Source organism: Aureobasidium pullulans (genome assembly GCF_000721785.1).
Source record: "Aureobasidium pullulans EXF-150 unplaced genomic scaffold scaffold_33, whole genome shotgun sequence".
NCBI classification, from domain to species: Eukaryota; Fungi; Ascomycota; class Dothideomycetes; order Dothideales; family Saccotheciaceae; genus Aureobasidium; species Aureobasidium pullulans.
In genome coordinates, this window is record NW_021941053.1 from 176,660 (window position 1) to 199,931 (window position 23,272).

The 23,272-nt window shown below is 52.5% G+C and overlaps 11 protein-coding genes across 11 annotated transcripts; 8 read left to right on the forward strand and 3 right to left on the reverse strand.

The window, feature by feature from the left end:
* Positions 1-16: 16 nt before the first annotated feature.
* M438DRAFT_359693 (amino acid transporter) lies at positions 17-2,217 on the forward strand (the record flags this gene model as incomplete). Its single annotated transcript, XM_029907357.1, has 7 exons — positions 17-186; positions 272-484; positions 640-1,279; positions 1,490-1,556; positions 1,617-1,744; positions 1,801-2,000; positions 2,049-2,217. The coding sequence occupies 7 exons, from the start codon at positions 17-19 to the stop codon at positions 2,215-2,217; spliced, it is 1,587 nt and encodes a 528-aa protein (XP_029755609.1).
* Positions 2,218-2,812: 595 nt separating this feature from the next.
* Positions 2,813-4,682, forward strand: M438DRAFT_148098 (GroES-like protein). The gene is made up of 3 exons (XM_029898955.1): positions 2,813-2,964; positions 3,265-3,339; positions 3,402-4,682. The coding sequence occupies exons 2-3, from the start codon at positions 3,301-3,303 to the stop codon at positions 4,446-4,448; spliced, it is 1,086 nt and encodes a 361-aa protein (XP_029755610.1). The 5' UTR covers positions 2,813-2,964; positions 3,265-3,300; the 3' UTR covers positions 4,449-4,682.
* Positions 4,683-4,958: 276 nt separating this feature from the next.
* On the reverse strand, positions 4,959-6,074 carry M438DRAFT_378248 (WD40 repeat-like protein; the record flags this gene model as incomplete). Its single annotated transcript, XM_029908791.1, has 2 exons — positions 4,959-5,011; positions 5,069-6,074. The coding sequence occupies 2 exons, from the start codon at positions 6,072-6,074 to the stop codon at positions 4,959-4,961; spliced, it is 1,059 nt and encodes a 352-aa protein (XP_029755611.1).
* Positions 6,075-6,298: 224 nt separating this feature from the next.
* M438DRAFT_378249 (TRAPP I complex) lies at positions 6,299-7,054 on the forward strand (the record flags this gene model as incomplete). The annotated part of the gene is made up of 3 exons (XM_029908792.1): positions 6,299-6,330; positions 6,474-6,885; positions 6,935-7,054. 3 exons carry the CDS (start codon positions 6,299-6,301, stop codon positions 7,052-7,054), a joined length of 564 nt encoding a protein of 187 aa, XP_029755612.1.
* Positions 7,055-7,116: 62 nt separating this feature from the next.
* Positions 7,117-7,673, reverse strand: M438DRAFT_148066 (uncharacterized protein). The gene has a single exon (XM_029898954.1). It carries the CDS (start codon positions 7,609-7,611, stop codon positions 7,333-7,335), a length of 279 nt encoding a protein of 92 aa, XP_029755613.1. The 5' UTR covers positions 7,612-7,673; the 3' UTR covers positions 7,117-7,332.
* A 574-nt stretch (positions 7,674-8,247) lies between these two features.
* Positions 8,248-10,628, forward strand: M438DRAFT_359697 (uncharacterized protein; the record flags this gene model as incomplete). The annotated part of the gene is made up of 6 exons (XM_029907358.1): positions 8,248-8,652; positions 8,723-8,871; positions 8,929-9,157; positions 9,210-10,124; positions 10,178-10,411; positions 10,461-10,628. The coding sequence occupies 6 exons, from the start codon at positions 8,248-8,250 to the stop codon at positions 10,626-10,628; spliced, it is 2,100 nt and encodes a 699-aa protein (XP_029755614.1).
* A 3,564-nt stretch (positions 10,629-14,192) lies between these two features.
* M438DRAFT_283897 (uncharacterized protein) lies at positions 14,193-15,446 on the forward strand (the record flags this gene model as incomplete). The annotated part of the gene is made up of 1 exon (XM_029901419.1): positions 14,193-15,446. One exon carries the CDS (start codon positions 14,193-14,195, stop codon positions 15,444-15,446), a length of 1,254 nt encoding a protein of 417 aa, XP_029755615.1.
* A 449-nt stretch (positions 15,447-15,895) lies between these two features.
* M438DRAFT_349741 (uncharacterized protein) lies at positions 15,896-17,001 on the forward strand. Its single transcript, XM_029906463.1, has 2 exons — positions 15,896-16,199; positions 16,268-17,001. The coding sequence occupies exons 1-2, from the start codon at positions 16,007-16,009 to the stop codon at positions 16,531-16,533; spliced, it is 459 nt and encodes a 152-aa protein (XP_029755616.1). The 5' UTR covers positions 15,896-16,006; the 3' UTR covers positions 16,534-17,001.
* A 78-nt stretch (positions 17,002-17,079) lies between these two features.
* On the forward strand, positions 17,080-18,449 carry M438DRAFT_306347 (3-hydroxyacyl-CoA dehydrogenase type-2). The gene is made up of 3 exons (XM_029902261.1): positions 17,080-17,582; positions 17,633-17,830; positions 17,886-18,449. Exons 1-3 carry the CDS (start codon positions 17,286-17,288, stop codon positions 18,180-18,182), a joined length of 792 nt encoding a protein of 263 aa, XP_029755617.1. The 5' UTR covers positions 17,080-17,285; the 3' UTR covers positions 18,183-18,449.
* A 387-nt stretch (positions 18,450-18,836) lies between these two features.
* Positions 18,837-20,654, forward strand: M438DRAFT_306348 (uncharacterized protein). Its single transcript, XM_029902262.1, has 3 exons — positions 18,837-18,854; positions 18,966-19,496; positions 19,550-20,654. Exons 2-3 carry the CDS (start codon positions 18,968-18,970, stop codon positions 20,377-20,379), a joined length of 1,359 nt encoding a protein of 452 aa, XP_029755618.1. The 5' UTR covers positions 18,837-18,854; positions 18,966-18,967; the 3' UTR covers positions 20,380-20,654.
* A 655-nt stretch (positions 20,655-21,309) lies between these two features.
* On the reverse strand, positions 21,310-22,329 carry M438DRAFT_349745 (uncharacterized protein). The gene has a single exon (XM_029906464.1). It carries the CDS (start codon positions 22,315-22,317, stop codon positions 21,508-21,510), a length of 810 nt encoding a protein of 269 aa, XP_029755619.1. The 5' UTR covers positions 22,318-22,329; the 3' UTR covers positions 21,310-21,507.
* Positions 22,330-23,272: the final 943 nt, after the last annotated feature.

Consider the following 23,272-nt stretch of genomic DNA (forward strand, 5'->3'; position numbering starts at 1 on the left):
ACCTTTTCCTATCGACATGGACACCAAGCAGCCGTCGGAGCACAAGTTGACTCCTTACCGGTCTGAGCAACCGGAAGTCGAGGAAGGCACGATCACGGTCAATACCTCCGGCCATACGCAAGAACTCGAACGCAACTTCAGCATCGTCTCGATCTGTGCTGTAGGCATTGTTACCGGCAACACATGGTAAAGTCTGCTTCGGCCACCTTGCTTATCTTAGCATGTCAGCTCTGCTGTCAAGCAAACAGAGACTGACTGGGTTGTTCCTTAGGTGCGCACTTGGCGGCAGCATTGTCGTTGCTCTGTACAATGGTGGACCGACTGGTGTGATCTTCGAGTTCCTAGCAGTCAGCGTATTCTACTGGATGATCGGTGCTTGTATAGCAGAACTTGCGAGTGCTATTCCCTCCTCCTCAGGCGTATATCATTGGGCCGCCGCAACGTCAGCACCAAGATACTCGAAGTTCATTGGCTTCCTTGCAGGGTAAGAAAGAAGACACAATCGATATGCGTACTTGCAACACCGCTCATGACGAAATACTGTCATGGGTAGAGTTACAGCTCGGGTACCGATCAAGCCAATATTCACAACACCTCGGCCTTCTTCTTTACAAGGATCATGCTGACCGTGGCTTGAAGGTACTGGAATTTCTTTGCGTGGGTGTTTGGATCTGCCTCAATGTCATCGATCCTGGCGAACGAGGTCCTGGCCATGTGGGGCTTATTCCATCCAGATTACGTCGCTGAACGTTGGCACGTCTTCATCTGCTACATCATCATTTCCTGGTCATGCTGCGCGGTCGTACTGTTTGCAAACAGAGCCTTACCAATGGTCAACAACATTGGTCTCTTCCTCACACTCGGAGGATGCTTCCTAACAATCCTGGTCTGCGCTATCATGCCTACCACAACAGGCGCAGGCCATGCCACCACAGCAGCTGTCTGGTCTTCCTGGTCCAACGACACTGGCTACAAGTCAAATGGCCTCGTATTCGTTACGGGAATGCTCAACGGTGCATTCAGCGTGGGCACGCCCGACTGCGTCTCGCATTTGGCCGAGGAGATTCCAAGAAGCAGAGTCAACGTTCCCAAAGCTATTGCTGCACAATTGGGCGTGGGGTTCGTGACTGGCCTTTTCTACCTGATCGCCATATTTTACAGCATCAACGACATCGACGCCTTGATGAACAACCCCTACACTAATCCTCTGGCGGAGCTGTACAGACAAGCTACTGGATCAAAGGCCGGATCTTGTGGCTTACTCATTGTGGTCTTTCTGGTACGTTGTTTGTGAGCTCCAGAATCCGGGAACTGTCTTGCATTTTCCCTGTCTTTGCCAAAGTCGGCATTCTTTTCGGTGTCTTGTATGTTGAAGCACCGAACGAGCGTCGTCTTGTCGGGAGGTAGCGAAACCGAAAGACAGCCTATGACTTTCTGGGGATTTTTCTTCGTCTCTTGAGCTTTATGCTGACTGTCCTTCAAATCAAAGCCTACAGTCGCCAACTGCATTGGCACTTACATTACTTGCGGACGCATGTTGTGGACTTTATCGCGTGGTACGTTCGACCGAGGAGATGAACTGCTGGATGAAACAGACTCTGACTCACATCTTCTAGATCGGGCAACACCCTTCTCAAGCACACTTGGTGTCATCTCTCCTCGATGGGGCAACCCTTTCGCAGCTACCGTAGCGTGCCTCATAATCACCACAATTCTAGGGTTGATCTATATCGGCAGCGCCGTGGTAAGCCTGACTGCTATTCCAAAAGTTTGAATTAGCAGTGAACTGACTTTTTATAGGCCTTCAACGCCTTCGTCGGGTCCTTCATCATCCTCTCTTCGGCTTCATACCTTTTGGCTATCCTGCCTCACTTACTCAGTGGACGTAAGAACATTGAACTTGGACCTTTTAAGCTGCCGGACAAGCTTGCTGCCGTCATCATGCCAATTGCATGTGCATATATTGTGGCATTCATCGTCATCTTCTGCTTCCCATATTCGTAGGTTACCGTGCTCAGATGATCTTGACATGGGCTAACCAAGACCAGAATGCCCGTTTCCGCTGAGACGATGAACTACTCGTCTGCCATTACTGGTGGACTCACCGTGATTATTGCACTGCTCTACCCATGGCAGTGCAGAAACGGATTCGTAAGCCCAGTAGAAGTTGCCAGGAGTATTGCAGCGGCGGATGTCGTCAAGGATGACCACGAGTGATATATCAGACTTAGCTACATCTCCAAAGTAATTGAGGCAACTCAACGTTTATTTGATCTGCTCATTCATCGATTCATTTACTATGAAGGTGTCGCTAGATCCGAGGTTGCTTTGTGTTTGAGAGATTCCATGACTTGGTCCCACATGTAGAGATGCCGGATATACAGGATACTAGAGCTCCAGTAAAGTGATGCATTGAAGCTGCAATGGCGGATGCAGGCTGTCGGCATGTCTTTCCCTTCATGTTGCGTCCCTCAGGTGGTTGTTTAGGCAGATCTGGCTGGAATGAGAAACGCAATGACCGATTAATGCGGGAAAGCATCCAGGGGGATCTCGAGCTCGGCATCAGGCTGTTTGCATGTACAATGTTTCACACAGAAAGAGACAGCTCGGTGATTTGCCGAAGCCTACAGAAGTTGGACCAAGGGGACATGGTGTCGAGCTCGGATGCCTCCGTCGGGTAAATTCATCGGTTCCGACGGGAGCAGAGCAAGTTTGGTGGGGAAGGTGGACATGCGGCGGCTAATGATGACAGCATGTGTGGTGGGCAGCTTGGTGCTTGCACTCGACTCACATGATGGATGGCTTCTATTTTCTGCAATTCGCAGGCTGCGGTACCACTGACCTGGAAAAAGGCAACCGCTATCACCCTTCCGAAACTCTGCACACGCTGACCCGATCCTCTGGCGTGCCTTCTGTATCATCCGTGGCTGCTCGATATCATCCTTAATTGAGCCTGCATTTCTTGTACGTTCTCGCTCTTGCCTGTTCTAACTTCTTTACCGTCCTGCTCTTTCTCCTTGTCCCTGATCACCACGCTCGAAATCTTTCAAGAGTGTGCTGCCTCTCATCATCTTCTTCTACCAACCCAATTGCAATCGTCACATTACAACTGCTTACACCATGTCTCAAGTCTTCAAGTCGGGACTTCAGAGAAGCCTTAGAGCCTCGACCCTTCGCGTTCCTTCCCAGACCACATACAAACTCCAATCGTCGAGAAGCTGCGGTAGTTGCGCTGCTGCCGCTTACCACCTCAACTCCAAGAAGGTCGCAAGAAAGTTTTCTGCTACAGCAGCCCCCAAAATGGCCTCCGTGCAAGAAGTGAACCCTGCGGACGCAAAGGTGAGTGAGCTTTGATAATCCTTCTCTCGCAAGATTGAGAGCTAACATCACTATTGCCATAGAACCTGTCCTTTGTTCTTCAGAAGCCCTACAGCGTTAAATTCGAGGATCGTCCCATCCCCCAGCTCAGAGACCCCTACGATGTCATCGTTAATGTCAAGCACACCGGTATCTGCGGTTCTGATGTGCACTACTGGACTGACGGCGCCATCGGTGACTTTGTCGTCAAGGCACCCATGGTTTTGGGTCACGAGTCGGCTGGTATCGTCGAGGAGGTGGGAGACAAGGTGACGACACTCAAGAAGGGCGACCGCGTCACACTGGAGCCCGGTGTTCCTTGCCGTAGATGCCCACGTTGCAGAGAGGGCAAGTACAACCTCTGTGTCGACATGGCCTTCGCAGCCACCCCTCCTTACGACGGAACTCTCGCCAAGTACTACCGTCTTCCCGAGGACTTTTGCTACAAGATTGCGGACCATGTTCCCCTTGAGGAGGCTGCACTGGTTGAGCCATTGAGTGTCGGCGTGCACATCACCAAGCAGGCCGACATCAAGCCCGGCCAGAGCGTTGTTGTCTTTGGTGCTGGCCCTGTAGGTCTGCTCTGCATGGCCGTCGCAAAGTCTTTCGGTGCCACCAAGATCGTCGCTGTCGATATCAACGAGGAGCGTCTCGCATTCGCACAGAAGTATGCTGCCACTCATGCCTTCCGCTCGCAAAGAGTCAGCCCTCAAGAGAACGCCAGGATTCTCACAGAAGAGTGCGACCTCGGTCTGGGTGCCGATGCCATCATCGACGCTACTGGAGCCGAGCCTTGCATCCAGACCGCTATCCACGCAGTGAGAACTGGCGGAACCTACGTTCAGGGTGGTATGGGCAAGCCTGACATCAACTTCCCCATCATGGCCGCTTGTAGTCGGGAGCTTACAATAAAAGGAAGCTTCCGATACGGTCCGGGAGACTATCAATTGGCTGTTGACCTCATCACTTCCGGTAGCCTGAGCGTCAAGGAGCTCATCACCGGTCGTGTCAAGTTCGAGGACGCTGAACAGGCATTCAAAGACGTACATGCGGCTAAGGGGATCAAGGTCATAATCAACGGGCCGGAGTGAACGTACGGTCGAGTTGAGAAAATACTAGTATTTTAATTGGGATCAAGTACTTTTGGTAGCGTCTTGCTGAACGACATCCGGGGGGTATTACAGAACAAGACCCCTCCTTTCCAGAGCTGCACTTCTCATATCGACTCTCTTGCCGCAACGACACGTCGTGATAAGACTATGAAAAGCACCAAGATTTTTGAGATAACCGGTGCTGTCTCCGGAGAGCAGCTACTTGGCTTGCTCTCTCTGGACTCAGTCGAGAGTTTGAGCATCATGGTGCATCTCTACAGTTGTACGAGTGGCAAGTCTAGCACATGGGAGGCTTCATACCAGATCATATTGAGACCATGACGTTCGTGACCCCAGCGATATATCCGGCGGCTTCCACGTATGCCTAACTGACGGCAATCCTGGCATCCATGTGCATGTTGTTGTCTCGTATCCTTTGATTCTTTGGCAACAGGAGCGTGTAAGTGGGTATCTCATAAGTCTAAAGTTTTATCGTTGAACAGGGCAAGGTCATGTCGAGAGACTTCCCAGCATCAGGTTGCGATCGGTAGAGGCGGAGAGCACTAGGGTTTGGTCAGTGTGCGTCGAACACAAATGATCGTAGAGTAGAAGGGACTTACTCAATGGCTCGTCATTGGGCGCAAATCGGACATCGTTGACAGAGCCCTTGTGGCCAGGTAGCTTTTGCAGCAATTTTCCTGTGCCGGCATCCCAAACAACGACAGAGCGATCACCACTGCCGGCAGCGATGCGCTTTCCTTTTGTATCCCAGGTAGCTCTGATCAGGTACTTGTCCATTCCCGTGGGCGCACCGTCAAATGTTCTAATGTGGCGCTCGGTGGGAGCGAATGGACGGATGTCCCAGGTGCGGACGGTGCTGTCGTGCGAGTTTGAGAGAAGTGTTTGCGAGTCGGGCGAAACGGCGAGCGAGGTAATGGTGTCGGTATGGCCAATCAGCGAGTAAGAGACTTGCTTCTTCCGCAAATCCCAGACTTTGATGTCGTTGTCGATGCTGCCCGAGTACAGTTCGTTGCCGGCCTCGGCGAGGGCTATGGCAGTGACGGGTAAGTTTGTCTCGATGAAGTCGACGGCGGCTTTCTGACGAGGGTCCCAGATGCCTATGTAGCCGTCGTCCGAGGCACTGAACAAAATGTCCTCACCACGACGGCTAATGTCCAGGGCGTTGATAACTTCGTCATGGCCCTGATGTCTTCGTATGCGCTGAGCAGTCTCGAGGTCCCAGCTGGCGATGTGCATGTCGGCCGAGGCAGAAAAGATGTTGCGCGAGTCGCGCGACCACTGCAAGTCAAGAATTGCGCCCTTGTGTCCAGACAGAATGCCATAGTTTTCGCAATCGCCAGAAGTGCGCCAGAGGAGGATGTTGCGGTCCGTTCCTGCCGAAGCAATGTAGTTTCCCTCGGGGTTGAATCTTGCAGCCAGCACCTCTCCTGTATGGCCAGACAGTTCCATGACGGGAGCAGACAGAGCCGGACCTCTGTGGGTGCTGTGGATGATGGTGCCATTCTGCGAGGCCGACGTCAAGGCCATTGAGTTGTCCGACTTTTGACGCTTGACCATCTGGCCTGAGCCCATGGAGCTGGAGGCCGGGCGCTTCTCTGACGACATGGTGGGCGGCGACTATGGCAGGTTGCGAAGGGTTGGAGTGCAGATGGTGATAGAATGGACCGAGGACTTGTGGCCTCGTGAAGATTGAAGGCGAGCTTTGACCCCACGCTCGATGCTCGATGCTCGATGTACGGAGTATCGTGCGCCTCTGGCCTCTCCTCCGCATCCACCCCCGTCGCAGCAGGCACATCGTTCCGTCCATCCTTGTCGACCCATCGCACACCATGGCTACCAAAGCCGCCCGTCTCGGCGAAGAGTGAGTCCCCGTCTGCCTGTGCTAGACGCGACACACTTGCTGATATGCGACAGAGTATGGAAGTAAGTTGGCTGCCTGCTGCCTGCTGCCTGCTGCCCGCCGCCTGACTGCCCAGCGCATCCATAGCTAACACGCTCGACAAGGACCCGCGTTGACAAGGTCAACGCCGAACTCGTCACCCTTACCTACGGCACCATCGTCGCCCAGCTCTGCAAAGACTACAACGGTGATTATGCACAGGTCAACAAGCAGCTGGACAAGATGGGCTACAACATGGGCATGCGCCTGATTGAGGACTTTCTGGCCAAGTCAAATTCCGGCTCCTGTTCAAACCTGCGCGAGACGGCCGAGATCATCTCAAAAGTCGGCTTCAAAATGTTCCTCAACATCACTCCCGTAGTCACAAACTGGTCATCCGACAACAAGTCTTTCACACTGCTCTTCGACGAGAACCCCCTAGCCGACTTTGTCGAGCTGCCCGATGATGGAAAGGCCCAGGACGAGCTGTGGTACTCCAACATCTTCTGTGGCGTCTTGAGAGGAGCTTTGGAAATGGTGAGTAACAAGCATCCATCCTCGACCCATCTTGTCTGACCCATGCCAGGTCCAAATGCAGGTAGAAACTCAGTTCATGACCGATGTCCTTCGTGGCAACGACACAACAGAGATGCGTGTCACCTTGATCAGATACATCGAGGATGAGATGCCTCCGGACGACGAGTAGAACGACCGTTCTGGCTCTGGGCATTTCTAGACTGTCCTCTACTTTTACATGTTACGACGTTACGAACAACCTCTGTCCCTGGAACATCGACTGGACACTGTCCAGATCATGCCTCGCTGCAACCCACTCAGCAGAGGGTGCAGTATAGGCTCAGGGACTAAAACAGCACATTAATCAAGCCCCAAGGCCGAGCACTTGCTTTCCGAACATATTCCCAGCATCTCCCACGATCGTTTCATGAGACTTTCGCCTCGTGAAAATGCACGATGCTCTCAAAATCAATGCGACCAGAGATGAGCTACTTGACACGCTCTCAATGGATACCTCCTGGAATGAGAAATCCTCCTGCATTCTGCTAGCTGAATTGTTAGTGATGTCGGTTCATGGAGAGAGCTGGTCGATAAGTAGGTGAATCCGGTACGCCCAAGGGCAGAATAGGGGCTCATAGAGCGGGAAGAGCAAGCACCATAAGCACGATAAATTGAAATAGCACGTGACTCCTGACTCGATGAAACCGGAGAGCACGACAAGCCGTCAAGCAGGGCGGCGCTTCGCATGTTTGGCAGACAGTCGCAAACAGGGCTTGACCATTGTATTGAGAGTCGCAGGCATTCGAAGTTGCAATCTCGTGGCTCCTAATGTGGTGTGTTGAACCAATTAAGCGTTTCTATGCTCTTGGCGTTTCGCTGTCAACGCCCTCCTCTTGGGCTGTCCATCCTCCCCCAGCCTAACCTCATCACCTCACCCACATTCTTCCTTTGTTGATCCACTTCGCCCCGTCCGCCGTGCCGCTAGGCTATTGCGACTCTCCTTGCGCCTTAATTGTGTTGCGCATCTCCAGCGACGACAGCTGCCCTTCACGCGCCGCTCTCCGTGTCCCGTGTCCCCGATCGGCGACACTCACGCCTCGGCTTGCTGCTTGCTTGCTCGCTCCAACTGCCAACTGCCAACTGCCAACTCCATCGCGACTCGCACCTCGTGCCTGACATCGCCATTGTCGCGCCCGCCTCTGCCGCGTCGACGTCCCTTCTGTTTCAGCACCTGTCAATCTCACCCACCCGCTCGAATCCCCATTGCATCGACGTCGTCGCCTTCCCTGTCCGCGAGCGCGCCCGAGTCCGAGACATTTCCATCCTCCACCATCCCATTCCGACTTCCGCACAACTGGCTGAACTCACCCGTCACCTTTTGGCATGAGCCAACAAATGAACATGATGGGCGGGCCCACCCCCAATTCCGACACGCCAAACAACGCGTCCAGTGTAGACATATCTCGCCAGAAGCTCAACACATATATTTACGACTATTTTCTCAAGCACGGCAACCACGAAGTCGCCCGCGTCATCTTGAAGACTGTCGACCTCGATCTTGATCACAATGCCACCCCTGATCGTAAAGACGTCAATGGCGTGAACGACTCGATGGACACTGACTCCAAAGACATCAAGAAGCCCGACGATCTCCCCTCGCCAAACGTCCCCTCGGCCTCAAAAGGCAGCTTCCTGTACGATTGGTGGCACCAATTCTGGGAGTGTTTCAATGCTCAACACGGCCGAGCCACCAACACACAAACTGCCAAATATCTGAGCAACGTCCAGGTATGTCGCTGCTTTTCTCTTGTCTCGCCCATGTCCTCCCCACCGCCGGCCCACTAACCCGCAGCCCTAGGCCCGAATGGCCAACGACCGACAGAGGCTGATGCGCGTCGATCCCCAGATGCAAGCCAACATGGCCATGCGCCCCGGCATGGTCGGCCCCGGTATGCCAGTGCCCCCCGACATGGCCAAGAAGCTCGGTCTTCAACCTGGCCGCCAACCGTGAGTTCCGCCCCCTCTCTTACAACTTGCGGCTGAGGTGCTGACAAGACGGTGCAGTACGCAACAGCAAATGGTGCAGATGCAACAACAACTGCGCATGCAACAAATGGCGCAGCTCCAACAGACGACCATGCAGAGAGAAGGTTCAACTATGGAACAAAGACCCACCTCTCCGGGTGGAGGTGACGCCGCTCCCTCCCCCAAGCGTCAACGACTAGATGGCAACTTCAACGGTGCCATGGGTCCGATGGGCCGCGGTCAGCCCCAGGGCATGCCCGGACAACAGGTCAGTGTCACTCTCCGCTTCGCACACGCTTCTCGATGCTGACAAGACGCAGATGGCCAATCCTCAGGCGAAAGCGATGCAACAGGTATATGCCAACTCCATGCGCCAGCACATGCAATCCGCCATGGATTCTAACGTGGACAAGGGGTTGATGCCTAACGGAGCACCTCAGATGCCGCAGGATCCCAACGCCGCCGAATTCTTCAATCCCCAAATGCGGCCCATGCCCGGTCAGGGCCCTCCCAACGCGAACAGCAACCACGCCTTGCAGGACTACCAGATGCAACTTATGCTGCTAGAACAACAGAACAAGAAGCGCCTCTTGATGGCCCGCCAAGAACAAGACAACATGACCAATGGTCCCAATGGCCCTGTGCCCGCATCCGGCCAGCCCCAGAACTTCGCCCCCGCCATGTCGCCCTCCAACAGCAGGGCTGGTCCCTCGCCAGGTCCTAACGAGCAGATGCGACGCGGCACTCCCAAGATGGCCCCCGGCGTCGTTCCATCCCCGACCGCAGACGGCGGCATGCCCGGTCGCGCTTCTCCAGCTCCAGGCCAGTTCGATCCTAACAATCCCATGAACCCATCAATGTTCCCCATGGCCATGATGAAGGGCACCAATGGACAGATGATGCAGCCTCCCAGCTCGCATCCTGGGTTTGGTCAATTGAGCCAACAACAGCAGATGGAAATGTTCCGCCAGGCCCAAAGCCGCAACGGCCAGGCGCAGATGGCCAATGGCTTCATGCCTCAGCCAGGGCCTAATATGATGGCAGGCCAGCCTCCCCCGCAACCACCTAATATGACTCCCCAACAGCGCAACGCTGCCATGCCTCCTCCGCCTGCTCCCGGCAATGATGGCCCAAGAACTGGTACAGGCCCTTCGTCGCCTTCGCAAAACCAGCCACCCACTCCTTCACAAGCGAACAAGCCTAAGAAAAAGGACACCAAGGCCTCGGCAACCAAGGTAAACCCTGTCGAGCACAATCAGTATACACAGGAGCTAACCACTGTCGGCAGGGTAACAAGAAGGGGACAACTGGGGCTACTCCTCAAGAGTCGGCTGAACAGCCTCCAACTCCAACTCCAGCACCGCCAATCACACCTCAGCCAACTTCAGCATTTCCCCCGAAGCCTGGCCAGCCCCAAAACCAACAGCAGCCGCCGAATGCTCAATCCGGCATGCCTGGTCAGCAAAATCCAGGCGGCGATATGTCCAACGTCGGAGCTCCTTTCGGCAATATGGACAGCGATGTAAGGCATCTAGATCTTCTGCAAATGAACTACGCTAACACACAGAAAGTTTGGCAGTATGGGTCTCGATTTCGAGATGGGCGGCCCGGATGTGCTCGACAATTTCGATTTCGACTCCTTCCTCACCACCGACGGCGGTGCCGACGGCTTCGGTTTCGACCCCAGTGGCATGAACTTTGGCACTGATGGCGGTCTTGAGGCAGGCGGTGATGTTTGAATTCATTCTTGACTCCATCTCCAAAGCCTTCGCCGTGCCTGATCATCGTTACGAACCTTTGGCTTCCACAGTACATGTCGATCATATCTTAGGGCTCCCTTTCTCTTGTCAGCAGGGTTATCCAACTATTCGAGGCCGATTCGAGAACCCACTCCCCGATTCATCCGACTAAAAGCGTTCACGCGGTCGCGTCATTTCCTTTTTCCATCTTACCTCCTTACGACGAACGGTTGAACTTCTCCTTCGATTGCTACTGCATAGGAATTCTGTTATTTCAACACATTTTATCTTCGAGACCAAACGACTCTCATTCTTATATTTGTCTTCTGTCTATCTGGGGGAAGGTCGAAACGAATGAAAGAAAGGAACTCGACATTATACACACACACACACACACACACACATTCAAGCACATCTCACACACTTCACACAAAACAAATTTCCTATTTTTTCATCTCATTTTTTCATACAACAGCTCAATGCGGAGGGGTTGGCGTCTGGTGTGGAAGGAGCAAAGGCCTTTGTCAAAGTCTCGATCCGCAAGGGGCCAGGAAGGAAAGGAAAGGGGGAATGTCGAGCGGTTGTTGTCCGTCATCATCAAGATCTATACCCCAGTCTGCACTACTTATGTTTCTTCTTGACCTTTCTGTCCCCTTGACGGTGTCGTCATAAAGTCCCCATTGTAATACTTTGACCTTGATTTGGATGCCACTTTACTTTTATGCCAAAGTCCTAAATGCCTCCTGTGTCGATAGCAGCAATTAGGCCTGACTGCAATTGGCGTCAACGTAGAGATCGACCCGAGGTAGGTGCAACTAAAACATATCTAAGCCTCACGTGCGCGTTGACAGACTATTCATAAGACTGCAGGACATTTTGCATGATTAGTGTGATACTCAGAGATCTACCCATCACTGTAGCTGTTGCTCCCTTCTAGCATCTTGTTCCCTCGTCATGATTCGATCGAAGGTGGTCACTTACGCTTTGTCGGGCCGGTGACCCTGTCTGCTTTTTTCTGGTCGTATATTCAGATGTGTGTGCGCGAATTGGTCACTGTCCATTCAATATATGGTCGCTAATCTATTATGTTCCTGCGGAAGTCTTCCATGTCTCTAAACAGACAGAGATGTGTTTGAGTCACGCATGTCGAGGAATTGGAGGTGGGCCATCTGCTTCGAGATTATCCAGACAACACGCCTCCAACCCAATGGCCTCCACCCATAATCCTTTCTTCAGAACATGGTTGTCCACTGTCGCCGTATGGTCACAACTGCCGAAACAGAAGCATTTTTTTCTATTCAAATACTGCATGTTCTTACAGTTTTCCCAAGATTGGTTCTTGACAAATGCCTGGCAGGAAGAAACGAGTGCTGGGTGAGACAGAGATCCGGTTCTTGTATGGAGGGAGCTCGCCTACAGTGAGCTTAAATGTCCCCCCCATGACAGAATGAGAAGCAAAACAGTTCCACAAAGGTATACGAATCGTCCGCACTTGCTCACGATTGCATCCACGATTCATGGTCTTGAGGCGAACCGGCTATTGTGAGACCTTGTGGCCTCAACAGGTACTATCTCGCGGTACTAAGTTGTCACCACATGTATTTCATGGCCTAGAGCTGTCGTGACTGCCGAAATACCTTACCAGCTATAAGGATTGGTCCGCCGTGGCCGAAAATCTCCACTTGCCGCGACTCGAGACCAAAGCGAAGAGATTGTAGCTGTCTGAGATGGATACATATCTAGACCTCACAACGGTCTCGAGAAAGTGTGCAAAGAGGTGGAGAAATCGCCGGGGAGCTGTAGAAATTCTCAACGGTCACTGCGAAGAGGATTCCGAAATTAGGTGACCGGGTTTCCCTTGCTATTGTGTCCGTATTGGTGTGTTTGATGGCCCGGAATAGGTATTCGAGGTGACCGGTGAGAAACGGTTTTTGGGCCCTGCATGGTGTCTCATGCCAATGGGGCTCAAAAGCGAAACTGTTTCCCTACAGCCCTGTAAGGAGCCTGGGTCTAACTAGCAGATGGGTGAGCCAGTTTCCAGAAATCTTTACAATGTCTATCAGGATTGTAACTGTTGATCCGAGTGAGATTCCAGTAGTAGAAGAGCAGCTTCAGAACTATATTGGGATCACCCTCGACATCACAAGGTGCAGCAAAGTACCCCCCCTACTCGAGAGTACACATCTATGACGAGGAATCCCTCGCTCCGGATAAATGCTTTGAGAGAAAAGACGATGTTGTATTGTGGGGGGAGCAACACTGACGAGATGGCTTGACGGATAAGGGCTTGAAAGTGGTAAAGCCAATGTGCGAATCGACGCCATGAAAACGGTTGCAGCTTTGAAGAGGCCCCTCTTCTGACTTCGATGGATGTATGAAGATGGCATAATAGCCAGGATGCACTCTGAAAGATCAAGAGTTGCGACAGGGATTCGAACAATACTTTGATGGTTTCATCAATGTGCAAGCAGCGTTCCAAGGCCGGCACCAGGGTCCGACATGAGGTCAACGAGACATGACAAAGAAGATAAAACATGTGGGGAGCGGGAATGCTGTCGATCGGTGTCGCATCAGAGATCGAGGCTCGCGGGCCGAGCGGGTCATGACGGACGGTCCACGGATGTGTTGGAGAGACGCCAAGAACTCGTGGCAGTTGAATGGCAGAGATGAAGACTTCAGAGGCCCAGGCCTGCGAGTGGAAACCTTACAAATGACAAGTCGAGGAGAGCGAGATCAAGGGTTCGCAGGTTGGCAGTTGGACAACAATCGATACAAACGGGGGGTGCTATTGACGACACGGACGCGGTTGCGACGGTAAACGGCGTTCGCATGGCTGGCATGAATACTCGAGCGGGGCGACGGGTTGGCAGAGCAGAAGCGTCGAGGCATGTGGTCGGCAGAATATATACAAAGGCGGCAGGCACTCGATAGAGAGATAGTTGCTGTGAGAGTTGTTGATTTGGCTGGTCCCAAGTCTTCCCATCTCCCTTGACAACACAATCTATCAGCAAGTGCAACATCCGAGTTGCCGAGACTCGGTCAATCAGGCTTGGCCCTAAGAACACACAGACACATCGGCAGCAGCTTTTGAAGTGTGGTGAGCCGCTCTTTCACCATCTTGCCCTCTTGCATTCTCCTTGGCTGCTTGCGGGTTGGACAGGACCTTGAAGTCGGAGGTGGAGCATTTGCAGGACGGAAAAGAAAACAAAAAAGAAAAGCATGAACGGCTGAGAGGACTACGGGTATTATTGTTCAACAGATCGGAATTGAGTTCACGTTACGATGGCCCTCGTCGCAGCACGGCAAAGAAGGCCTAGTGACTTGGCTGGCATTGCCATTCCGCCCGTCAGCACCCAAGCCACGACAACAACGACCCAGTCTAAGCCTACGACGACGACTCCTCCTCCCACTTCGCCTCCCTGGTCTGCTGTATCCCACTCGCTCAACCCCTTTGGCGACTCCAATGGCCGTCGCGACAGCTTCACCACTCCATACCGCCGTATCTCGAACTCGACATCGCTCTCGCTCCAGGTCGCGCCTTCCCGCCCGCCGCTGGCTCGCAGCATGACTTCGGCCTCGCACCTGCCTCGCCATGCCAAACTGCACAAGCGCTCCGACTCGACCTCGTCGGCCGCTCCGACCGTCTTCACCATGCCCAGCCCTATCCAGAACGAGTTCACTCTAGCCAACTCGGCCACCACCACCAGCACCCAACATGCCCGGCACTCTTCCGCCAACAAGATCAAGCCCTACCTCCGCAAGATGTCGCTACGTGACGACGATCTGGACCAGGGCCGCCTTGACCTGTCGCGTCCGTCTGCCGAGAACGACTCTCTGACCGGCCTTGGTATCTGCGAGGACGCTCCCTCGTTCTCGAGGTCTGTCTCGGACGTGTCGTTCATCCCCTCGACACGCCGAAAGGCCTCACACTCGCGTGCCACCAGTGGCCCTGCATCTCTGGCTGTTGCTGCTTCTGGTCCGCTGCGCCCGACCCAGCCGTTTGCCCCGCTACGGGAGGCCCCTCGCTCATTCACCCCGCCTGCAACTGTCTCGCAGGGTGACACGTCCGACGACGAGGCAGAGGAAAGTGTTGGTGTGCTCACCAACGACATCCGTCAGCCTGATTACGAACCCTGGAAGCCCCGTAGATCTGTTTCCATCTCTTCAAACCCCGCAATCATCCCCCTCTCTCAGACATACACGGCTGGCTCCCTCACAAAGCTGACCAGTGCATCCCAATCCAACCTCTCCATCCGCTCACAACCCTCGTACGACCACCTCAAATCCGGTCGCACCCATAGAAATACTGGTAGAACCAGTGATTACCCCACAAGCCCTTCTGCTCGTACCTCCATCGACAAGGCCTTCAGCTTCATCACACGCACCTCTGAACCAGAGGATGCTGCCTCCCGAGCGGCTGCCATCCGCGCCGCTCGCAGAGCCTTTGAAGAGAAGGAAGCCGCAAAGGATAGGAAGTACGAGAAAGAAGAGGTCAAGCGCAGAGCATCGGTAATCAAAAAGGAAGAGCGAAAATGGCGCAAGTCAGACCCGCGTGCAAGCATGACCAGCAATGGCAGCAACAGTATCGTCGTCGACGAAGAGAAAGCCGTTGCTGGCACGGATTATGCGACGCAGACTCCTGCTCATGATCTCAGTCTTCCAATCCAGGGAGACCACAGCGGTGCTGCTCCCACAGTGCCTCTTTCACCGCCACCACCGAGCAAGACCAAGCAGGCAAAAGGCGGATGGAATCATTTCCTTGCTTGGACTCGGACCAGACTTCTCAACTGTGGAGGGAAAGCATCACTCGATGCGTGAGAGCATGACGAATGACGTTTTTGCGAATCACGACAGTCGAAACACGGATGTTTATATGTTTTCTTGATTGTTATTAGCGTGGGATGGAATACCTCCTGGATTTCTTTTCTGCATTTGCATTCGTTTATGAGCGCGGAGTTTATGGATATACCCTCATTGGACAAGATGTTAGGGATGGATTTGACGATTTCGCATATATGGGTGGATAGCATATGATTTACCGCCAGTACATTAGCACTCAATGTAAGCCTAGATGGCATTTGCAAATTACTCGAGACTTTCCGTGTTTGATTGCGAATGTTGAATGCCATCACCATGTGATCGGCTCGAGGCAGAAACTGGCAATGTGTAGATTGATGATGCCAAGCGGCCGAGTTTGGTTGATGAGCGGAGGTCGGAGTGGGACGATTGATGGCTCATGGAAAATCAACTTGAAGCGCAACACATTAACAGCACCGACCATCAAAACCGCCATTGACCTCTGGATTCGGATACTTCAGCCACTTCAAGACGTGATAGCCAATCCAACCGCAACAGCCCCAACTTTCTCCGTGTTCGCAATGGCGACGGTCTCACAACCGCCGCAGACACCACCGTCGCAACCGCCTCCTCCGCCCGGAACCACTGTACCTCAGACCAGCCCTCAACTCGTACCATCGCGTCAGCCTCTGCCACTATCTGCCTCGCAGGAAGGTCAGGTGCGGGAAATCTATCACAAGCGAGTGCGGAATAAGTGTGCCGAAGAAGTCCGACGTATGTCACTTGTTCCTCATATCTGATGAGCAGAGGTATGAGCTCGAGCTAATCTTCTGGCTTTCTAGAATTCGCAGCATGTGCGACCAATCGTACTTTTACCGCGCCTTTCTATTGCCGCCCCGAACGTCGCCAGATGAACGCTTGCATGCTTCAGTACGCCAACCAAGCCGAGCAGGACGCTGCAAGAGAAGAGTGGTTTGCTACCCGTGATCTGCGCCGCAAGGAGCGAGAGGCCAAGGAAGAGAAGAGGAAAGAGCAAGAGAAGTTCCACCGCGAGTGGTGGGGCCTTGATGAGAATGGCAAGCGCATCGAGAAGAAGGACCCGAAGTGATGCAGCCACAGCATCTGTTTCATAAGGATATGTTTGCATCAACACGGGCATTGGAGGGCGTTCATTCGGTCTTCAGCATGGCGTCTTGTACAGAAAAGTTACGACCTCCTTGGTATGTATCTTCAATTCTACTCTTTTAACGAACCAGGTCTTCTGTGAATCAGCATGATCAGCTACGTTGCTTCGTTCAATGTCATACGCCGCGACTGCCCACCGATGAAGAGACCCGTTCCAGGCACCTCTTCTCTGCATTCTTCTCATGGCACCTTACCATCTCCAAGCATCAGATGGGCATGTGGAAAACGGTCCGCTAGATCAACGCGGGTCGTTCGAAAACATCGTGCAGCCTGCCGATGGCTCGGCATGACGGTAGGACATCACAGGGCTCCAAAGCCATGGCAAGCGGTATGATTAATAACAATCCATGAGCATTCGGTGCGATCTCATTTCTCCCCAATCTCTTTGGACAACTATGTTGAGATCAACATCGGTCTGCCTTTTAGCGGCTGTTTTGTAGAGTGCCTCGCTAGGCTGAGGGCCCGGTTCCCTGTGTATTTCATTTCTCTACGATATCCGTACGTTAGAGAACTTTGGAGCGATCAGCTTGTCACGGCTCGCCAAGATCTGGGGAGCACAAAACTGCCGAGGCATGTGATGCCGAGGGACATCGACTCTAGTAATAGGCCTACAGCTGCTGATGCAGCAGTTCCCTTTCTCTTTATTAACGAACTAGACATCACGAATCAGAGAACATGCATATCAAAGATAGAACCTTTGTCATCTCTGGTGGATCATCAGGACTGGGCCTTGCGACAGCCAGAAGCTTACACGAGAAAGGAGGTTACATCGCTATCCTCGATCTTAACGCCGATTCTGGGGCTGCGGCCGTCCAGGAGCTTGGTTCTGACAGATCCCAATTCTTCGAGGCCGACGTTAGTGACACGGAGAGTATTGAGAAGGCGGTAGATGGAGTTTCGCAATGGATCGCGAAAACTTCCAAGCCCATAGGTGCTGTCATCAGTGCCGCTGGTGTAGGCAACCCTGGCAAGGTATGTCAAACGCTGTCCAATTCCAAATTCGTCGTGCTGAGTATCCACAGATGATTGATCGCAACAACGAGCCGCTTTCCTTGTCGTCTATTGACTTTGTGCTGAATATCAATCTCCGGGGTACTCTGGACTTCGTTCGACAATTGCTGCCTCTCATGACCAAGAACCAGCCCACAGAGCCGGACAAAGAGCGAGGTTGTGTCATCCTGGTCAGCTCTTCAGCTGCATACGATGGACAACCCGGACAGGTGAGTCTCACAATCCAGCCAAACCTACCCCACCCGCATATTTACACAAGAAAAGGTCTCTTACGCTGCATCCAAGGGGGCAGTGCGATCAATGACACTTCCTATGGCTCGTGATCTCGCACAATTCGGGATTCGTGTCGTGACAATTGCACCTTCGTTATTCGAGTCCAATATGACGGCCATGATGAGCGACAAGGTGCGCAAATCGCTCGAACGTGTGATGGAGTTCCCGAAGAGAGCGGGCAAGGGTGAGGAATTTGCCGAGCTGACGAGACATGCGATTGAAAATGTCATGTTGAACGGAGTCGCTCTACGACTGGACGGTGCCATGCGGATGCCTTCGAGGCTGTGACGAATTTTTCAATCCTGGATCAACATAGAATCTATCACAATGCACAGTCCTGACACCAAAAAGTGGAGGAGATCTGAGACGTCTTTCGCAATTGCAATTTGAGAGTCTCTGCTTCCAGTCCCAAGCCTAGCTGTGTGCAGAACTCTGTCACCTTCGTCATCCTCTTGCAGTCGCTCTTTAAGGACTCGAAGCTTGCGGTGATGCACGATTTGTTTCAAACAAAATGGTTTCCAGTCAGAGCGTACTGAATAGCCCATCTCTGTGGACGAATCTAATAAATTAAAAACATTATGCATTCTGACGGCTATACTCCGTACGCGTGATAGGTTTAGTAATGTGACGCGGAGGGCTTGCGGTACCTAAGGTGGTCTGTGCTTCTAAAAGGCAACCCTGTCCGCGTGCGACCTTATCTTTCTATAGTGGCCTTCTGTGTTCTACTTGTAATAATGTTAGTATTGCATAACATGATCTAAGTAGTATAAGTATTAATATAGCTATATAACCTAAAAAGTTGATAACTTTATGTTTGTTAGGTATCTAACTAGTTAATAGCTTACTAAGGCTAGAAGCCCTAAGTTTAATATCTTATCTTAAGCCTTACTACTTTGTACTAACTCCTACTACCTTTACTCTTACCGTCTAACTCTAACAATTGGTTCTGATTGTTTGCAAGTAAGTCCTAATTGCTTTCACTACTTTGTAGCCGTTTGCGCCAATCTAGCAAGCATTTAACTCCTCCTGCTGCCACTCTTAGCGCTTTACCTAACCAACCTCACCTTCCAGCAATGACAACAACGACAGAGCCAGGTTCTGTTAGTGCGACAGCAAAAGCCTCCCACTTCCCTTCACGTTTAGACACCAAGCCAGCCGATAGCGCAGCCAAGATTGTCTCCAGGTCATCGCCATCGAGAGGCCTAGTCACCTACACTCTCCAAATCGGATCCGTTCCTGTGCCTGATGTTTCAGCGAGTGAGGTCACGGATTACGTGTCAGCCCATGATTTGGAAGTCTTTGAAAACCAAGCCTTTGAGAGAGAAGCTGCAGAGGAAGAGGCTCGACAGAAGGCACGACTGGCCGATAAAGCCCGAACCCGCCGGCTGAAGGGCGTAACTCACTCTGATTCAGGCTCCGATTCATCATCGGGGCGTGACGAGTCCGTAGGCGTATCTATCCTTGGCGGTGAAAGCGCTAGAGCAACAGCCAGAGGCAGACAGAGACCAACATATACCCATTTCTACCCGAAACAACGAGCGCCACGGGGTTCTTCAAAACCCACGGTACCAAACAAATCAATCTCATTGCAAGACAACGGCTGTCAGTAAAACAACGCTTTGAACATGGTGTTTTCCAGCTGACATTGATCGCAGCACACAATAGAGACAACAAGAGACGCAGGCTGGAAGAGCACCGAGATGGCAGTGTCTCGTCTGCACAGGACGTAGAGAGTATCTACAGCATAGCTTCTCCCGAACAACCCACTCAACCACCGTCGGCTATGGAACAGGCAGCAGGCATGATCACGGACACACAGGAGGAGTCTGACCCAATGGACCTGGACGACGAATCTGACGACGACATCGAAATGCCGGTCCGACAACCCACAAGGAGCGTCTTAGCCGCGGCCGACGAGACAGTCAAGGGTGACGGCAAGGCTGCGGCGAGCAGCTTCTTCACTTTCAGAGACCGTGCTCCCCCTTCTGCCTCGAGGGTCACTGTGTCCGATCCCTCGCAGCCCGCATCTACCAAGGCCAAAACGTCCTCAACACCCGAAGTGCGAGTTACTGCACCTCTGGCGAAAGCGAGAGCAAGCACATCGGTATCTACACCTGCATCAGCTTCTACAGTAATGACATCCCGACAACCCTCTGCTCCCGACCAACGACCCATCACGACGGGATCGAACGGCACTACATCATCCCGGGTAGCAGTCATGAACCTCGACGACTCCGCATCCGATTCCGAAGACTCAGAAATCTACTCTGTCGAGAGAATCCTTGCACACAACCTTTCGGATCCAAAATCTCATGACAGGGACATCCATGGGGATAAGCCAGTCATGCTTTATCAGGTCAAGTGGGAGGGCTACGACGAGACGACTTGGGAGCCAGCAACGAGTTTCGAGGACAAGGATGTGCTGCAGGAGTATTGGACTCAGTACAAACAAAAGCAGAAGCAGAAACAGTTAGCTTCGTCATGATGGCAGACACGCGCACAGAGCCCAAGGAGGAGTTTGTGAGACAGGTCCGAGGAACTCAGACAAGGAAGGATCATTATTGCTCTGAAACAAGCCAAATTTGTAGCGAAACCATGGCAGAACACGAGAAGAAAGCATGCACACAAGGGAATGGATAAGCAAAATGAATGGCTGAACGACGGACCTCAAGGATTTCATTGATAAGCAGGCGAACAAAACCACAAGTATCACACTATCGAAAGATCACCGAGACCAGACCACCATCTTCAAATCATGCTATAGTGTTTTGACCTTAATGCACGGCGACATACAACGTCAAGAGAAAGTCCCACAAAGGCATGCATACTCATCCTTTACGGGAAAGCATCAATCCTCTCCGTGTGCCAAAATCTGTCACTTCTTGCCGTCTCCCGCGACCACGCCAAGAGTCTTCCGGCCTGTAAAAATGCACAGTGTTTTGTAGATCATCGATATAGTCGTCCGCATAGAGGCGCTGAGTACTACTCGTGTGCTCTTCACAGGGGCTACCCCTAACATTGCTAAGACTGTGTATTTCTACAGTTAAAGTGCGACAAATTTCAGCACATCGGGAGGGTGGGCGGTTAAAGTATGTAACTTTGACTCTCAAGCCACAGCGATGCGCATCGTTCCAGCCATCAAGATGCACAATGATTTTGAGTAAGAGGATATCATCCACAGAGAGCGGCTATCTGAGGGCCTCTCCTTGGACCTGGCTCTAATTTCGAAAATCATCGTGCATTTTGACAGCAGTGTCAGTGACAAACTTTAGCACACGGGGAGGTACAAGAATCAGGAGAAAGTCGATCGTTATTTTGGTTGTGGGAAAAATCTGCATACTTTTTCTAACCGAGAGGTTCGGGGAAGAGGGGGAGGCTGGCTGGAAAGGAGGCATAAGTGTGAGCTACGTAAACATCGGCTATGGCTCCTTGTACTGATGCGTGATGGGTGGGCAAATGGATGAATGATGTCATGATTCGTGAGAAGAAGAGCAAGGCTGAGGAAATGCAAACAAATGGAGTGTGTTGTTGGGTATCTTGTGGCAAAAAAGCAGAGATGGAAAGCACGTGACGAGGGGTGTAATCCAAGACGTCAAGGAACGACTTCGAATGACTAATCGTCATCAATAAGAATGACCTCGACGGGCTTTTTGGGGGCCGGGGTAGCCTCGTCCTCAGTTTCCTCGTCATCCTGAGCTTCACGTACGGGTGACCAGGAGCCGTCGCTTTCGATGTTGATGGAGCGTGTCTTGAGTAGGTTCTTGCTTGCAAGCTCCTGACGTACCGTGACTAAGAAACCATCGACTATCAAACTCTGCGGCCTAGAGTCGGCCTTGCAGATAGGGCATCTCCATACGTCGACTTTGCTGATGCGATCCTTGGGCGGCTGGGTTGGGCGCTCAAGTCGAGTGTCCAAAAAGACACCGAGGTCGAAAGCTTCTCTGTGAAGGCAGTCTTGGCCACGAACCGGGATGTCGAAGATTTTAGCGTTAGAGAACGGCTCAAAGAGGTGTATAGAGAAACATTGTGGTTGCATGATTAGATCGTCATCATCGCTAGTCATAGCCTTCTTAATCGTGCTCAGAATCCGTTCAGATGGCACAAGACGTTTCATGCATGCTTGTGTGATACTCTCACGTGTCGCAAAGCCGACAACCTCGATTGCGACAGCGTAGTTGAACGGCGACTTGTCGTGTCTGGAGCGGTTGATCCTGACAACGAGTTTGTTGGCATCGGCACGAACGCAATGCGTGACGTCGATGGGGAGGCACTTTCCATGGTGCAGCTTGCGTCTTGGTTCAAGCGGAGTCTGATTGACTGTGAAGTAGGCCTGAACCGGCCAGCTACCATCGAGAGTGACCCACCCATTCTCAGTGGGTAGAGGTCGAGTTGGTATCACCTCGCAACATCTGAGTCGCAGCATAATCGAGGTGGTGTCAGGCTCTCCGTATGGAGGATCACCATCAACTCCGGCCTTTACACTCAGTAGTTTCTCGACTGCTTGTGGAGGCAGCTGGAAAGGGATCTCTTGCACTGGACTGGTGGTCAACTTCACAGGCTCGAGGGCAAAGCCCACGACGCGACGGAAGTGATCATTTGATGCGGCACAAACTGAGGTATCCGGCAGCTTCGGGGCAAGGACAGGACTACGCATGTGAGCTTGATGCAGCGCCGATCTGCGATAATCGGGCTGGGCAGGCTGAGGAACAGAGACGTTTGGTCCAGGAAAGAATAGACGAGGCGGAGGCCGAGATTGTGCTGGCTGGGGTCGACTTCTTTGGGTCGCACTCGAAGGGGAGTTAGATGATAGGACTGGTCGCATCTGTTGCTGATATAGCATCAACGATTGCATCTGTGCAATATCCTGAGGTGTTGCAGGGTTGTTGTGGTGTCCGGGCTGTCCGGGGTGTCGTGCGAATGCACTTGCGCCTTGCTGGAACCCAGGCTGGAACTGGAAAGAACCTCCGGGATTCTGAAAGTAGGTTGAAGGCGGAAGTGAGGCACCTTGATTTTGGTTTTGAGCTTGGTTCGAGTTTTGGAACAACGCAGGAAGAGGAGACTGAGCTGCTTGTGGCTGTAGCTGTGCTTGAGCGGCGTGAGCGTGAGCGTGAGCCTGGGCCTGGGCCTGAGCCTGAGCCTGCACTTGAGCCTGTATCTGCATCTGTATGCGCATTTGCGCTTGTAGTTGTGCGGCGGTTTGCGTTTGAGGCTGATTGGGTGCTTGGCCCAGATGAGGCGATTGCGACTGTGCCATGTTGTAAAGTGGCGGCATGATGGGAGCCATGGCGGATCGCTGTACAGGTGACGTCGCCGTGGCGGGATTGCTGTTCACAGAAGTGATTGGATTTGAGTGAAGGTGCTGGGCAGCACAGACGTGT

What these genes read in the sequence shown, in the direction of transcription:
- M438DRAFT_148098 (XM_029898955.1), top strand. Translation starts at nt 3,301, where the DNA reads ATGGCCTCCGTGCAAGAAGTGAACCCTGCGGACGCAAAG. An exon ending in TGAACCCTGCGGACGCAAAG is followed by an intron (nt 3,340 to 3,401) that starts GTGAGTGAGCTT and finishes CTATTGCCATAG; the next exon opens with AACCTGTCCTTTGTTCTTCA.
- M438DRAFT_148066 (XM_029898954.1), bottom strand. Translation starts at nt 7,611, where the DNA reads ATGCGAAGCGCCGCCCTGCTTGACGGCTTGTCGTGCTCTCCGGTTTCA.
- M438DRAFT_349741 (XM_029906463.1), top strand. Translation starts at nt 16,007, where the DNA reads ATGGCGACGGTCTCACAACCGCCGCAGACACCACCGTCGCAACCGCCT. An exon ending in GTGTGCCGAAGAAGTCCGAC is followed by an intron (nt 16,200 to 16,267) that starts GTATGTCACTTG and finishes CTGGCTTTCTAG; the next exon opens with AATTCGCAGCATGTGCGACC.
- M438DRAFT_306347 (XM_029902261.1), top strand. Translation starts at nt 17,286, where the DNA reads ATGCATATCAAAGATAGAACCTTTGTCATCTCTGGTGGATCATCAGGA. An exon ending in GTGTAGGCAACCCTGGCAAG is followed by an intron (nt 17,583 to 17,632) that starts GTATGTCAAACG and finishes GAGTATCCACAG; the next exon opens with ATGATTGATCGCAACAACGA. An exon ending in ACGATGGACAACCCGGACAG is followed by an intron (nt 17,831 to 17,885) that starts GTGAGTCTCACA and finishes ACACAAGAAAAG; the next exon opens with GTCTCTTACGCTGCATCCAA.
- M438DRAFT_306348 (XM_029902262.1), top strand. Translation starts at nt 18,968, where the DNA reads ATGACAACAACGACAGAGCCAGGTTCTGTTAGTGCGACAGCAAAAGCC. An exon ending in CTCATTGCAAGACAACGGCT is followed by an intron (nt 19,497 to 19,549) that starts GTCAGTAAAACA and finishes CATTGATCGCAG; the next exon opens with CACACAATAGAGACAACAAG.
- M438DRAFT_349745 (XM_029906464.1), bottom strand. Translation starts at nt 22,317, where the DNA reads ATGCTGCGACTCAGATGTTGCGAGGTGATACCAACTCGACCTCTACCC.